Source organism: Botrytis porri (genome assembly GCF_014898465.1).
Source record: "Botrytis porri strain MUCL 3234 chromosome Unknown BPOR_016, whole genome shotgun sequence".
Taxonomy (NCBI): domain Eukaryota; kingdom Fungi; phylum Ascomycota; class Leotiomycetes; order Helotiales; family Sclerotiniaceae; genus Botrytis; species Botrytis porri.
This window is the reverse complement of record NW_024066090.1, coordinates 1044578-1061418: the sequence shown is the minus strand read 5'-3', so window position 1 is coordinate 1061418 and position 16841 is coordinate 1044578. Positions and strand designations below refer to the sequence as shown.

At 41.3% G+C, this 16841-nt stretch overlaps 3 protein-coding genes across 3 annotated transcripts; all 3 read left to right on the top strand.

Moving 5' to 3' along the window:
• Positions 1 to 3567: 3567 nt before the first annotated feature.
• On the top strand, positions 3568 to 5706 carry EAF01_010513 (uncharacterized protein; the record flags this gene model as incomplete). Its single annotated transcript, XM_038918770.1, has 2 exons — positions 3568 to 3789; positions 3841 to 5706. 2 exons carry the CDS (start codon positions 3568 to 3570, stop codon positions 5704 to 5706), a joined length of 2088 nt encoding a protein of 695 aa, XP_038765995.1.
• Positions 5707 to 10539: 4833 nt separating this feature from the next.
• EAF01_010512 (uncharacterized protein) lies at positions 10540 to 13173 on the top strand (the record flags this gene model as incomplete). Its single annotated transcript, XM_038918769.1, has 4 exons — positions 10540 to 11061; positions 11144 to 11575; positions 11659 to 11802; positions 11866 to 13173. The coding sequence occupies 4 exons, from the start codon at positions 10540 to 10542 to the stop codon at positions 13171 to 13173; spliced, it is 2406 nt and encodes an 801-aa protein (XP_038765994.1).
• Positions 13174 to 14465: 1292 nt separating this feature from the next.
• On the top strand, positions 14466 to 15647 carry EAF01_010511 (uncharacterized protein; the record flags this gene model as incomplete). Its single annotated transcript, XM_038918768.1, has 2 exons — positions 14466 to 14541; positions 14590 to 15647. The coding sequence occupies 2 exons, from the start codon at positions 14466 to 14468 to the stop codon at positions 15645 to 15647; spliced, it is 1134 nt and encodes a 377-aa protein (XP_038765993.1).
• Positions 15648 to 16841: the final 1194 nt, after the last annotated feature.

Below are 16841 nucleotides of genomic sequence, written 5' to 3'. Positions count from 1 at the left end.
ATTGGCATAGGTAATCCTGCTACCGAATTTGACTGATCTCGTAGGAAATATTTAAAACGTGCGATCGATTATGGAATTATAAAACGAGTTTGCTATTATCGTAGGTCGTCTTGGGTATCTTTTTCGCTCAAAGGCAGGTGCGATTCGAATATGGTACTTGGTAAATAGCAGGCTGTGCGAGTGAAATGGGAAATTAATGCGAATATCAGACCGGGAAGATCGATTGGTGAATTATCTTTAATTCTTTTTTTTTCGGTATAGGACAGTCAATATGAAACAGTCGAAACGGTTGACGTAAAGTCAAAAGTAAATAATCAAGAACTATTGAGGTTGAGAAGATGAATTTGGATTAATTGATGTTTTTTGCTTTTCCTCGAAAGAGTGACTGTGGTCGGATTGATTTGGGAAGTAAACAACGAATGAATGTGTTTTTGGAGGCAGTTATAATAAAAGGAATGTGACGCCTGCAAGCAAGCAGGAGAATTAACCTCCAAGAAGATGGTGTTGTCTAAGAAGGATGAGGAAAAGGTCAAAGGGTTTCGAGGTGAAGGGGAGAGAAAGGTAAAGGAACGAAGGTGGTTGAGAGATGGAGGAGGAGGAGGAGGAGGAGAATGACAAGAGCGAGAAAAGCGAGAACAGAGATAGAAGATTGGATGGATTTTAGAAGATGGGCCAGAATTAAGAGATGAGCTAGGGGGTCATGGTGAGCTAATCCCAAAGTAGCTTAATCAGGGGTACGAAACCACTAAAACATGGATAAACATGGATGAATATGGATTTTATATATTAACCGATTATGATCTAACTAAGGACGGACTAGCATCAATCTGAGAAGATTGGACGAACTTGATAGATAATTGGGTGTGGAGGATTCACAATTTCAATTATGGGGATAAATCCTAGATTTGTGGAGGGATAATGAAGATATGGACGATAGGAGAGAAGTACAAGAATCAACACAAATCGTAGGCAGTATTGAGATGTTGATAGATGTTGAGATATGTATCAGAGCATAAGAAGGCAATCGACAGTCAACCAGATCATAAGTATCTACACGGGACGAAGGATATCATCAGAACTTCGAGCGCAGCGAGCTATGGGGGTTTGGGGGCTTTGCCCCCATGAATGAATGAGTATCATACCAGTGAGTAGGTACCTACCTAGGTAGATTTAATCCCTCATTATTTCATTTCATATCCCATCTCTGAATACTCCGTATACCAGTGCGTGTATTGACATCTTCACCATCACAACACAACAATACACCGAAGACACACTACTCTTAGTCCTATTCTCTCTCGACTCCGTAGACTACCTAGTATCTAGACCATCCGTTGCCCAAAAAAATCATAATTGTTTCTATCAATAGAATTGTGAAATATTCCCGATTTCGATCAGATGTCTTAAGTCTCTTGAAACCCTTTCAGAAAGTCCACGTTGAATCTAAAAAAGTCAAACCTTTAGATGTGGACAGGGTACGCAATCACTAATTTCGATGAGTGAGTGGACGAGTGAGTAAAAATACCATTTGATGAAGTTGAGGATGTTAGAGGTAAGAGGTAAGAGAGAGGTAAGAAAGTTAACGGCAGTGAAAGATGAATTTAGTAGAATATCACTGTCGCTTCTCTATTTCCCCGTTCCTCCCTGCCTCTACTCTGTATCGAAAATATTGATGTCGTCCTACTTGCTAGGCGAGTTACGATTGACTGTACATACCTACATTCTGTACCATCTGTACATGTGATGATACTGTGGGTAGGTATGGTACTAATACAAAATCATTTATACATACTTGTGACATACATATCTTCAATGAATACTTAATTCAATCATTATACTTTTCGTACGTATATTCGGCTATACAAAACAACATCTTCTGACACGCCTCCTTCTCCACGGAGTATTTCCAGTTTGAAACCCTAAATCCAGATGATTGAATTGTATTCGAGAACGAGAAAGACTAGGCAGCCCGTCAGGAAAAGAGGCGCAATCATCTGTCAGTGTTGTCAATGGAAACCATTCTCGTAATATATAGATCCTAAGGATTCTCAAAATGTAACCGAAGACTCCTATAAGTTCTGAATGGGCTTGAAATATCTTAACCCTGAAAATAAGCATCATTTTCTTCTGAATATTGAGGAAGCTTACATTACATGATTTCGCACTCTATTCATCCTTCAACCGCATCTCCATGGATCATCAAGGGAGGTATAAATGCAGTGCCCCAAAAGTTGTGGTAAATGAACCTCGTGCTGTATTCGTGGTACTTTACCGTTATGTACTGTATCTTCGGATATTGACAAATTCCCCTCGTTCGTATCTCGTACTTTGATACCAATAATTGATTGATACTGGCATCCAGATCCACAACCACGCCCAGTCCACCATCAAAAAGGTTTGCGAATGGCGAATCTCATAGGACTGTACCGTATCTGACCATGATAGAATTGTGATATCCTGGATGATGGCCACCTCCTATCATGATTCGCAGATCCAATAGATTCATCCATTCTTTATCTCCCTCCCTCTCTTAAAATTAAGATTTACAGACTCCAGACACATTTCCAACTGTTCTCCATCAGCTAACATCAATACCGATGCACAAAGCACAAGCACGAGCCCGACCGATTCAAAAACCGCACCCACACATGCTGTACGTGAGATCCACAACGGTACAGAAGACCAATAGTAGACCAGAAACATAAATGATAGGCATGGGCTTATGGAAATGGGTGTGATCGGTGCCGCGGTGGCAGAAGTGGCTTCCAAGTCCCAAATTCGGTTCCATGGTTTGTTTGGTTTGATAATAAAGATAGCGAGATTAAATGATCCTAACCTTTCCATCGATTAATTTATAGAGAATGATGAGGTTGATCCTGAAATACATTGGCCGAATTAAACATGTTGGTCTGCGTATTCGATAAACTCAATTGAATGCGCAGCAGATGTAAATGATCTGACTGATGCTTGAGCTATTTGAAAGTACATAATCAAACTGAGACTCGACTGGAGAGAAAAGATAGAAATATAAGATATACCTAGGGAGGTGTGCAGGCTGAGAGAATCCTTCAAAAGGGGCTCGAGATGTCAATCATTGCCGGCGCGATCAATAGCATCCATGGATAGCATAATAAACCTTGGAAACCTCAGGAATCGACGGATTCGATAGAAATATTGTATTGCAAGCCGTCCGTCAAACTGAGTAGAATTGGGAATGGAATGGAATGGAATTGGAATGTTCCACAGCGTCCTGGTATCGTATCAGGCCGAGTCCGTTTCTTAGCTGTGTTTGATGGCCGGACTAGGGGGAGAAGGGGGCCATTCCCATTCTCCATGCTTCATGCCTTAATTCTGGTTGAAGTTATATAAGGCATAAACAAATATCTCACCGCCTTGGCCTTTGAATACTAAAAACTCGTGACTACAAAATTATACGCGTATTCTGCCATTCATCCTGCCATCTCCCCTCAGATCCTCCTCACACCCTTGTATCACTTCTACCGGACATGAAATTGTTCATCTAGATATGATGTTCATAAAGAAACAGTATAGGCATATGGAATAGTTATGGCCGACTTTGATTTATCTTCTACATTCATTCCCGCTCTTCATAAACCTTCCTCTTTACTACCAATTGCGCAACATCGCGAAAGTCTCTTGTATCTCATCGAGACTCACCCTGTTACTATTGTAGTTGGACACACTGGTTCAGGAAAAACTACTCAGATACCTCAGTTTCTTGAACAGGTAGGATGGTGTGAAGATGGAAAACAAATTGCTATTACTCAAGTAAGATATTCTTGGATCCTTCAATAGTCTCAGACTAATCCACAATTATAGCCCCGTCGAGTAGCAGCAACAACGGTAGCAATTCGAGTTGCGGAAGAAGTAGGATGTGAAGTGGGTAAAGAAGTTGGTTATTCGATTCGATTCGAAGATGTTACATCGGCAGCTACTAAGATTAAATTCTTGACCGATGGACTTCTTTTAAGAGAAGCTTTGGTTGATCCTTTATTATCACGTTATTCAGTCATTATGGTTGATGAAGCTCATGAGAGATCTTTGAGTACTGATATTCTCTTGGGGGTTCTCAAAAAGATTTTGAAGAAACGTTCGAATGATTTGAGAATCATCATTAGTAGTGCTACTCTTCAAGCTGAAGATTTTCTAAGTTTCTTCTCAAATGATGATGCGGAAACAAAATCTAAGGTCGATGATGCTATTACTCTTGATGATTTGATTGCTCAAGGTAGCGCTTCAGCAACTGGCCCGAAAAATGACGGGAAAATTGGACAAATAATTAGTTTGGAAGGTAGAATGTTTCCTGTTGATATTCTTTACCTAGAAAATCCAGCTGAAGATTATCTTGAAAAAGCTATTGATACAGTATTTGATATCCACACCAAGGAACCCGATGGAGATATCTTGGTTTTCTTGACAGGAAGAGAAGAGATAGATAAAGCTATACAAGCAATCTTGGAACGCGCATTAAGTTTACATCCAAGATCACAAGCTATTATGCCACTTCCTCTTTATGCAGGACTTTCTACCGAACAACAAATGTTTGTTTTTGAACCAGCTCAAGAAAATACTAGAAAGGTTATCTTTTCTACCAATATTGCAGAAGCATCCGTTACAATTGATGGCATCATCTACGTTGTAGATTGTGGTTTTGTAAAACTTCGAGCTTATAATCCAATAACTGGCATCGAAACTTTAACGGCAACTCCAATATCCAAAGCATCCGCAACCCAAAGGTCAGGTCGAGCAGGTCGTACTAAACCTGGAAAATGCTTCCGTCTCTACACAGAATCAAACTTCCATGCCCTTGAAGAAGCAACTGTTCCTGAGATCCAACGGTCAAATCTTGCACCCATAATACTCCAACTCAAAGCTCTTGGGATCGACAATATAGTCCGTTTCCCATTCCTCACTTCCCCACCAGCCGAACTTATTATTCGTGCCCTCGAACTGCTATATTCCCTTGGAGCACTAGATACCTACGCCAAACTTACCAAACCCATTGGCACACGCATGGCCGAACTAGCAGTTGAACCCATGATGGCAAAAACTCTTCTTTCAGCCAGTTCTTTTAACTGTCTTTCCGAAATCCTCACAATAGCTGCTATGACATCCGTAGGAGGTAACATCTTCTACAATGACTACGATGAAAAGAAAGCCATGGAAACTGCTAAGCGTAAATTCGCCGTCGAGGAAGGTGATCATATAACGCTACTTAACATCTACCAATCATTCATTACCAGAGGCAAAAAACAACCCAGATTTGCCCACGACAATTATCTCAATTTCAAAGCCCTCTCAAAAGCAATCAGTATCCGCGCCCAACTAAAACGCTATCTCGAACGTTTCGGCATCTCAGTAGACGAAACTCTGTCATCATCATCAAACCCAAATATGCTCTCTGCAGGAGGCCCCGATAAAAGCGAACAAATACGCAGATGTCTCACGACGGGATATTTCGCCCATGCAGCAAAAATGCAACCAGATGGAACACTTAGAAATGTGGGAGGAGGAACGATACTTCATGCTCATCCGAGTAGTTTGATGTTTAATCGGAAATGTGAATGGGTAGTTTTTAGTGAGGTGGTGGAGGTAGGTGAAAAAATTTATATTAGGGATTTGAGTAAGATTGAAAAGGGGTGGTTGGTGGAGTATGCGCCGGAGTTTTATAAGATGAAGTCATGATTGGGATTGGGATTGAGATAACCGATAATATTACAAAACGGTATTGAGAAATTATTACTGCTACTTATTTTCGTCGTTGTTATCATATTGTATTATTGATTTTTGAATTTTTCGTTGCGGAATCTTTTTTGCTTCGTTTTCCTCACTCGATCAGTTTCATCCTCTTTCTTCCATCCGGAACTATCCCCAACCCGCAATTCTCCATGTCAGACCTTCCCAGGGGTTTGGAGGGTGGGTTGACCTCTCCTAAAACAACTTGTGAAAAGGTCTAGTAATGTGCATAACGAACAATATGAGAGGGTTGTCCGGGACTTTATACAAAACAGAAACTGGAAAAATAGAGTTTGGGGACGAAAAATGAAAAGCTGGCATGGGATGTACTGGAGTAGACGAGAGGAGATGCGATGCGATGGAGAGAAAGAAGTGTATCGAAGAATTACGAAGTTTTATAAATTCACTCATCATCTTTATCTCCAATCCTTTTCTTCTTCTTCTGGTTTGTTTATAAAAAGCTAACTTACTCTGGCTTTTCAAGTTGGGATATAGAGGCTGCGGATTTGAGTTGATGATGAGACAATTAGGAGTGTGGAAGTCTGTTTATGTTTGTGTTGGGGATTCTTCTAGAGATGTGGTTTTGGAGAGGAAGGAATGATGATGATGGGGTGTAGGGTTCGTTGCTGGTGTTGTTGTTGTTACTGTTGCTATCGTGAAGTTTCTTTTCCAACAATCGTCGTCATGCCTTTTTCTCTGCTGTTATCTTCTCATTTAAATTTTATCCTGCCCCGAACGTTTCATTTCATCACTATCGCCGTTTATTCATTATGCCCGAGCTCGAATCAAATCTGAGAAACTTTGTCGACACTCCACAGAATTCATCACCTAGATTCAACCGCAAATACTCTTGACGAGATTGATAGATGGAATTCCTTCTTACTTCTTCTCTTTATCGATTTTCATAATTTACGGAGAGAATGTTAGGTGTGCTGGAGGGTTTATATAACTCGTCGATATAGCATACTGCTATCACAATTCCCAAGAAGTTCTAAGCGAATAAAACAGTAGAAGAAAAGAGGAAGGTGAATATTATCCCACCCCCTATAATTCTCCACCCCTCTGACTTTTCCAATGAAATCTTTACATAAATCTCCGCCTCTTAACATTCAACTTAGTTTACAATTTCTGAAACCGATTATAGAACTAGCGCAGGAGTAAAAGCTCTATTTCTCTCAAAGCTATCATCAAATCTATCGTATTTCGAACTAGTTCTGTCCTCTGCTTTGTGTTGAGTTATTGGGATGTGTATGTTTCCTCGGGAGTTGTAGTGTTGTTATGAGATATATTTCTATCACTATCATCATCATCATCATCATCCACACTTGCCGTCATTCCCTCGCAAAATTTCATTCTCTTTTTCACTATCATTTCTACATATTCATCCCCTTCAGCATCATTCCCCTCCCCCATCATTCCATCTCAATAAACACCCATGTACATTACCCACAAAATCCGATATCAAAATAAATCGAGTTCCAGCGTGGAAAATTTCTCATCGCACATATCATCATTTATTCCGTGGGTGCTTATGGTTTGGAGTGTGAGTTAGTTGGAGTTGGGAGGGTTTATATAGGTATTGTGGAGAGTGAAAGGAGGAGAAGTGGAGAAGCCGGAATCCGAGAATAGGAAAGGAGGATATTATACGAATATAGTGTACCTCCGATTGTTTCGCGAAATATTTTTCACTCTATTCTATATAAATCCCTGTTGTTTGAATTTCAATGTGGTATCAAAGTTTGATAGACAGAAAACACCGACACAGATGGGAGTTAGTAAGTCAATACCCATGATGAAAGTCTTATTAGTCTAGTCTACTAAGATAGTATGTCAAGATAGAGAAGTCTTTCTTTTCTTGAGTGGTGAGAAGTGTTATTTTGAGATTGATGGCGAATCTGGATTTTTGTTGTCGAATATCTCTTGATGTTTTGAATATTACTCCTTGAAGGTTTCTAATGTTGTCGATATCAGATCCCATCCCACAACTACTGTTCGGCAAAAAAGCGAGCAATGGTTAGTACCTAAACTTTCTTCACCTCGCTCTGCCATGCGCCATCTACCTAACAATCTATTCTCACTCCTATTCGAATTCTCGATGTCTACTCATGATTCTCTTCGATAGCCGAATCCTCCCTGTCTCGTATGTCTGTTTTCTTTCTTGAAGATCAAAGATCTTGGTGATTTGTATATTGCGAGAAAGAAAGTATGGGAGTGAGAGTGAGTCCTGATATCCTAACTCAAGAATATTCCCCAGAGTCCAGTTACTCACCCCACGCATACCACCAATAACTGCCAAGTTCACCTCTACAACACTACTCGATTCCATGGCCCACCATTTCCAATCATCAGCAAACACTCTCACTTTCTTCTTTTCCTGTTTAAATTCCATCCCTGTATAAATATCGAGATCGATCCTGTCTTGAATCTCCTTCTTCAGTCCTAGGAAGAAGGGGTGAAGTAAATCAAATGGCGAGGGGTTGGGATATCGTATCTTTCTGTAGATGGCTTGTCCTTGGATCTATAGAGAGATTTAGAAGACGGAGCACGGTTGATAGAAGTTGTAATTGTCATTTCCTTCTATCATTTCCGTATCTCTTTTACTTCATTGTCATTTTTTACTTCCACTTTCAACATCTCTTCGTGAGGACTCATTCTTAACACTTCTCTCTATTTCACATTTTATAAGCATTTCATTAGTTTATCTATACCTCATAACTCCGCATCTCCTCTCAATCCCAGCCAAAGCCGCCCCTACACGTTTATACATCCTGATGTCAGTTATGATATGTGCTACACTCCTCAAGCATTCCTCGCTTTATACACCCCACTAAGATCTCGAATCTTGAAAACATTCACTTCCAGTGAAATAAAATTCATGCATATGATGATAATCTCGTGCTTCAAATACACAGCAAGCCGATCGATTTTGGTAAGCTTTCACCCCGCGCGATTTTCGGCTAGCTATCCTAAATAGTCGCTTAATTTTATTTCTATATCAATCATCAGGCTTTTGCGCACTTTCCATCTTCGTATAGGTAAAATAGAAATTTCTGACAAGGCGAATAAGCAGTGGAAGAAAGAAAATGAAGGGAAAGTTCTGTGGAGATTACTCTATGCGATGTAGTCGTTTTCAACAGAGGAGATTTAGCTTTCATCACTTGTAATCCGCGGCTTTTTGCCATTAATCCTCACAATTCTTTTACTTTCACTTAGGTTGAGTTTCAAGAAAAGCATTTATCTGAATTTTTATGGCAGCGGGTAATATCATCGGGTTTAGGATGCTCTGTAAGCAAGCATGAGTCTAGAGAACTATTCTGGAAGCCAGTATGGTTGAAGCGTAGGTCTGTCGGAGGCTTTAAGCTTGTATTCCAAGTCTAAGATGCGTTTATCATCAATGAAATTTTGTTGAAAATATTGGATAACTATGAGGGATTGGTTCTCATCAGTCGATTTCCTACTTATCTCGCTGTTACCTTTCTTCTTTGTTGTCGATTGACATATTGACATATATTTTGATCTTAGATGAAACAGATCAATACCCTCGAAGTAAATCATAATCGAGAGACGCCGTCTGGCTATGAATGCTCTTCGATTTCGACACATGATTTGAGTACGTCTAAATTCCCCCGACACTGGACTTTTCTATCCGATAATCAGATCATGAGCTAAGCCTAGTATCTTTGACGCGTCTTATAAAGCCCTGTTTTCTTCAACGCATATTATTACATCATTCACTATTTTTGATTTAGAGTCATATGTTAACTCGGATCCACTAGGTTTGTGAAAGACTCGAGGCTTATTTAAACACTCAATATTCCAGTGATTGATCCTTCAAAGATAATGTTTTCTTCGGAGCACTATCATTGAGGTGCGGCAACTTCGAGCCCGACATCGAATAAGGGGCTGGTATTGAACTCTCTTCAGATAACAGTGAAGCCCATGAGGTGTTCCGGTTATGGTATCTGAGAATTTTGCGCTATCAATAATTCCAATGACTATCGTGGTGCCGTAATTATACTCTGACTGTCTTTTGATGACAAATATTTGATTGTTGTCGTCGTTAACCAGAAACCCGAATCAATGTCTGCTGCAATATTGAGTTTTGATATTCGGGGCCAATAATCGTAGCTTACAACCTATAAGACCTACCTTGGTTCCAAGCCATGCGTTTTAAGTCTCATACCCCGAGATGAACATTTCCGGTATCCTGAAAGACTTTGCAAACGCTTTTCAAACCTGATCTCAAATCGATTCTTCCTTTCCGCGCATACTCATCGTTTCTTCGAAAGGCTCCTATCGAAGATTGACAGCGTCGACAAAAGATGGTATCTACGTCATTGACTGATAAGTCGTATCGATTACCATGCACCAGATGGATTCCCTACAAACATTTTGTGCAATTTAACCACATGATTCCCTCCACGTCACTTATCCTTGAAGAGAGTTCTGCTCACAATGTAAAACAGAGACTTTAAGATTTTTAGACCTTAGTCTCACTACGAACGTAGACATGAATCCATTCGAGAGCCTCAATAGGTTTCTCTGCTGAATGAAGAAGGCAAGAAATAACAAAGAAAGAAACGCATCATACCTCCAGTAATCCATGTGCTCACAGCCTCTAACAAGAAACGGCAACCAAATCCCAGGGGTCAAACAAAGGTAACAAAGAAAATCAAATCATGTAATATGAATGTAGTAAAAGATTCATCTCAAGCGATATACCTGCGGCCAGATGAACCCACCACTCTGCCAAAATTCTCCAATTTCCATTCTCCGTACAAAATGTCCTCCACCACAGGTCCCAAAATGCACTACGATTCCCAGCCAAAACGATCCTCCTTCGCCCTCCGCTATTACGATTTTGCAGACGGACACAGTGATCTGACTCCGCGCCCAACACTGATCCCCCCTTTCCCCTCTTTTTCAAGTACCCCAACATCCAGAACTCCATCCAGCCAAATACGCGACTGGAACACGATTGAGACACACCAAAGAAACCGTCTTCACTCTTTCACCACTCGTGAGCTTCTCAATCTCGATGCAATAACTGAACGTCCAATGGCTGCGTCTACATTGTCCGATGTACCTATTCTCGCTTTACTGCGAAGAACACAATGGGATAGTACAGGTAGAAAGTTTGGAAGAAAAAAGGCGATTCCAATTGATGATTGGGGACAAAGTGGAGAAGAAGAAGGTGGGATGTATGGAAATTGGACTTCGGGAAACGAGCATGTATGGAAAGCCTTACGGCCGAGTTTATCGATTGCAAATCAGTATTTGATGTCTAGTCATACGTTACCTTGGGTGAGTTGATCTCGATTCTTGATATGCGATATATATTTTCGTATACTTATTGTATTAAAGCTAGCATTGACTTTAATGACAGTTTGATGCTTTACTTCTTGCCTCTCGGAGACCTATACCACCCGAAAGAAACCTTCTCTATGTGCCTGGTCTCCAATGTTTTTCTCCTCGACATCTAGCTTATAAGATTGAAGATACCACGAAAGCTCGTGATAAAATATTGAGTGATGTCCTCTTGGAAAAACATGACATTTTGTTCTCGTTCTTTGAGCCAGGCAAAAATCCATACACAGGGGAAATTGACGTAGACACCGACGAGAACATGTATCCTGATCAGAATACGCTGGCATTTGCAGATATTCGATGGAATAAGCGGAACCCGGGCGATGATAAAGAAAATCCATGCTATAATATCGTACTCATGCTGAACGTTGATTTCATCACTCCATTAATTGTAGATAAACACTTGAACCATGCCGAACGATATGCAATATCGTGGCGAATAGCCGTTGTAGTAAGTTCATTTTCCGAGCCCCTCGTGCATCCTGGTATCATAACGAGTTTGTAATACTTTATAGTAACCGCTAAAATTTATAGATAGTACATGAATTAATTCATGCTATAGAATTGGTTAGAATTCACCCCAGCCGAGAGGTTAAAATGATGACCCCACCTGCCTCAATCGAACCATATTTCGAGGAAGAAGCTTTGGCTGAGCTAGGATACTCGTACGAAAATGCCGTGGGTTGGATTACCCCATGATCAAGCTGAAAATCTATGGAGTAAATTCTGACTGATAATCAGGTTAACGGAGGATATATAGAAACAATGCTCAATGGTACGATATGGAAAAATCGCCCTTTGGGCTATTGGCTAGTCACACCTTGGCCAACTATGGAGATGATCCTGACCTATACATCATCTATCGAAAACCCTCAACTCGACGGGGATCCACAACCTCCAAATTATAAATACTTACACCCGATCCCTGTGACCGTTTATGAAGATGGACAGTCTATATCATTTTGGGAGCATGCAGTCCGGCCATATGTTCATAAGGTATTATACTATCGGACTATGAGATCTAGTGTCGGGATCAAAGTCGAAGATGAATATGTATGGGGTAGAGATGATATTACAGGACGAGTTAACGTCTCACCATTGAGAAACGAATCCAAATCATTCATAGATAATATGGAGCGGCTCAAAAAGTCTGTGAATTGTACACCAGAGGAAAAGAAAATCTTGCAAATCGGGAACAAACTAATAAAGACTGCAGAGTATGGAGCAACTTTTTGGTCAGATTCGATTGAACAACGACAGAGTATCAACGAATATGTTATGATGATCGAGGAAACCGAAATGAACATTCTAAAGGACAAAAATAATAGAGTACAAGTATTTAATATTTTAATGAAGGCAACAGAGAAGCACATTAGCCTGATGCAAAATCAGTTACGCATCGACGAGTTAAATAGTAATATTTCAGCAGACAGGCGAATTGACCTTTTGAAGTTCAATCGGGGAATGAGAGCACTCATACATAAAGTCAAATTGGAATGGCAAATAGAACTTTGCCATCCGGTCATTCGCCTCAATACTATACTGAATCATTTAGAAATGGCGTTGATGTATATTTTTGTCCCCGACCAACTCACTCAACTGATCGATACTGAGGACCAAAAAGAAATCAACATGATATCGGAAGCTGGTATCGAATTCATCTCAGGAGATGTTGAAAGTTGCCAAGAAACTATTTCAAGAATCCATCAGAATCCAGGGACATCCTCGTATGCGATAACTTGCGCGGGACTACTAGATCTAGCTTGTGCTTTTGAAAGTGGTCGCCGGGTATGGGATGATAAACAATACAAATTGACACAACGATACTTTGCGAGAATCAGATATCTGGCTAGGCTCTACGATGGAGGGAAAAGGGAATGGATTGAGTTGTTGGGACACTGGATTAGATTCGCTAGAGATTTAGTGAACAGTTTAGATTATGGAGGAATGCATGGAACTGGGACGATCACGATAAGTACGAGAAAGAAAAGAAAGTTCACGAGAGATATGGGTGAGGACGCACCACCGTACACGCAGGAAGAGATTTAGACAAAAAGAATGCTAATTTCAAGCCTGGAATGGAGAAAAAACGGTTGCTCGGTAGGATTCATTTCCGGAACGCTCCGCTCCTTGTCTGCACTTGGAACTTGACGTTCCAATTGTGACGAGAGGTGGAAATATGGATTGCATTCCTGTCCGAATCATGAAGAAGGGAACGAGGGTGAAGGCTAGACACGGATACCATCACCCCAGTAAGAGCTAGTTCGATGTATGCTAGAAAACTTTTCCTTTGCTGCTTGGCAGGCTCATTCGAATTCTCATCTAATGTTCAATCGATTTGTGTACATAGATTTGTGATTTAGAGAGATTACGATAACCATTCGCTCCATGTAAATGAAGTTTGATATCCTAGTCCGATGGCTACTTAAGCTGAGGAATTATAACGAAACGTTATGAGATGCCATTGAGCTTGAAAAATTCTCACGGCTGCATATCCGAACTCATTTTGCCTAAATTTTAGACGTGCTTCATTAACCAAATGTGCAAGATTGACGAAAGCCGGATGACTTACCGATGAGGCGACACAACGGCTTTATCGAATGGTTACTGAAAAGGCCAAAAACTGGGACGTCATGATCTCATGTCATTGAAGGTACACGTGGGACGTGACAATTATACAACAGAAGAGATGAGTGGTCAGAAAACGAGCAACAGCCACAGTGTAGACGAAACTAAAGTCTATTCTCATCAAGCCGAGGATTTGGCTTGAAATCGAACTCTACCTATCGTAAGATGGAGGTAAGGGGTGAGACATCTCAAGCATTCTGTACGCTGACGATCCATATCAGAATCTAGCCTCATCGCGGAGCACAGGTTTTGCTGGGATTTGACGCACAACGATGTAAAAAACCTCTTCAAGCTGTGAGTTTCAATTTCTCGTGTCATCCTGGGTTCCAACTTACATTTTGTATCACCCGTTTTTTGATTCGTGACATAATGGAATGTACTTCTCTCCTAACAGGAATCATATCCCGGCCCCTTACATCTTGGCGGATGCGGGGTAGTTGAATGGACGCTGTTCCGCACAGCTCGGGCTTGGCACCTTAGCATTCTTGAGCTGCCAAGAGGAAAGTATCTGTATTTCGCTTGCTGAGATCAGCTACCTCAAAGTTAATGTAGTGAGTGAGCATTGTGGTACGGTCAAAATATTATATAAGGAGACAATGAAGGTCGAACAATCCAATATCTAAGACTTCACACTCACGCTTTTAGACTACATCTTCAAGATCTGAAAACTTCTTAGTCTATTCCAAATCTTCGCTCTTCTCACTATTGAAAGGATGCGCTCAATATCATTGTTGTATTTCCTCGCCGTAGGGCTGAGTGGTGTGCTAGCAGCCCCGGGATCGGCAGTCGGTAAGTACTCTCAGATGGTCTCCATAATAATCATCTAATCTTTCATAGAGGCAAGAGCGGATAGCCCTGCAAGATGTCCCAAGATATTCTGTGTCCCTGGAACACATTTGTTTTGGAACCCCAAAACAAAAGTTTGCTCGTGCAAACTAGATGATGGGGAGAAGATTTGTTACACAACAACAAATTGCATCACCGCACATCATCCATTATGGGATTCTACGACCGAGACATGTTCTTGCGTACCTGACCAGACCAAGACTACCTGCCTTACTGCGACAACCTGTTTGATTGGATCTCACCCTGTTTGGCATCCTGAAAGTTCAACGTGTAAATGCGAGCGCAATAAGATTAGAGACGTCGATCCTGCCACATGCCCAACAATTCGTTGTGCATCTACCACTCACCCTGTATACAACCCTGAGACCAAGCGATGTACTTGTGAGCCAAACGCTCCTGTATGCCCGAACGTAATTTTCTGCGCCGGCGGGGCCCACAAAGTTCTTAAGCCCTACGCAAAGAAATGCACTTGCGAACTTGACAATCCTGTCCCTGAAACTTGTCCATTCCTTAAGTGTGTTGAAGGAAATCATCGTGTATATCACCCCGAAACCAAGAAGTGCCAATGCGACCCTGACTGTCCTGACCTTTTCTGCATTGCGGAGCAAAGGCCTACATACAACTCAGCAAGCAACTCATGCTCCTGTCAATGGATCCCAGGGTTGGAACTGAACAATCCAACAACGCCTATCAGGGATGAGACCTGCTCTGATACAGTCTGTATTTCCGAGAAACATCCCGTGTATGATGCAAAGACAGGCAAATGCACTTGTCAATGGATCGATGGACTCGAGCCACCCCTTGAGCCAATAGATCCGTGCGTTGGTATCTTCTGTATTTCGGAGATGCAGCCCGCTATCAACGCAACGACTGGTCTATGCGAATGTGAATGGATTCCAGGCCTCGAACCAAAAGACACGATTAAGCCTGTCAAGACGTGCCTCGATATCGTTTGCATTGCCGAGAAACATCCCGTGTACAATGCGACCAGTGGACAGTGCGGTTGTGAATGGATCGATGGATTTGGACCCGCTGCAAGCAAACTCTAGTTGTCGAACTTCTGGAATTGTGGATTTGGAGAATAAGAGGCAAAAATTGAAGGTATCTCTCCGTCGGTTAGACCAATTAAACCTATCGCATTGTTTCAAATTCTGAAGCTTATCCCCCCAATTCATGTGTCTCTTTGTGCAATAGTTCGCGATGCATGCATAAATTTATGCAGCTAACTTAGTGGTGTGGTTGATCCGCAGAGCTCAGCCACCGCCAACACCTGATATGTCATGATAACTGGTGATTGTTAAAAGTTTGTAAAAACGAAGGTCAAATGACAAATCATGACATCGATTCCGGCGTTTTTCATTCAGATTGTAAGCCCCGACGAAAGCTGTTGACGTGCGGCCATTCATGATATCAATGAAGAGCTGAAATCCGTGTCAATGGCATTTGTGCATTCGAACCTGCTAAAATAGAAAAGCCACCTCTTTCCAGAAAAATACCGCCAGCTATGAGTGTTTGAATTCCGCGAAGGTGTTGAGCTCAGTGCCAAGTCTACTAAAGACCCAAATTCAGTCCCACCTTGTCACAAGCCCGCTGACGCCGAACACTGATATTTTAGTACCAATGTATACCTATGTAATCTTAGATAATTTGTATGCCTTAAAACGTTTTGTGAAACTCCAAGTCAGGGTTCTGACTGCTTAAAATGTGCATCAATGAGACGTAGAACGAAAGAAGAGTCTAGAAATCTCACGAGGAGCTTGGACAAGCTCATGCATCGTATTCAACAGAACTTGGCATGCGACCGCGTTGGATTTGCCTCTCATGTTGTGAATGAATGAAGTTTTGGGATAGCATGGCTTTTTGGTTCGTAACGAATGATGGCGCAAGATCTCATTTGAATGACTTTATTGGCTTCTACCGGAGGATAAGACAGACTTCCCTTTCACCCAGCTGTGAAATGTGTGTTAAAAAATCGAATCAAAAATCCTATGAAACCTCAGCTATCTTGCTACGGAATCTGTGGGCCTTTTGCTCTGTGACGCGGGTAGGAATAAAAATGAATAGCTATTACCGCTTCAATAACCATGTGTGGCGAATCATCCACCTGAGTATTTTGATGGAAGTGCTGCGAGACACCATTCACAGGGTTGAATCGAATGGCAACGATCGAGTGTTATTTAGCATCCACAATCGAACGGCCTTGTGCATATACGACATCGCGTCGCTTTAAAGAATTTTCCGTG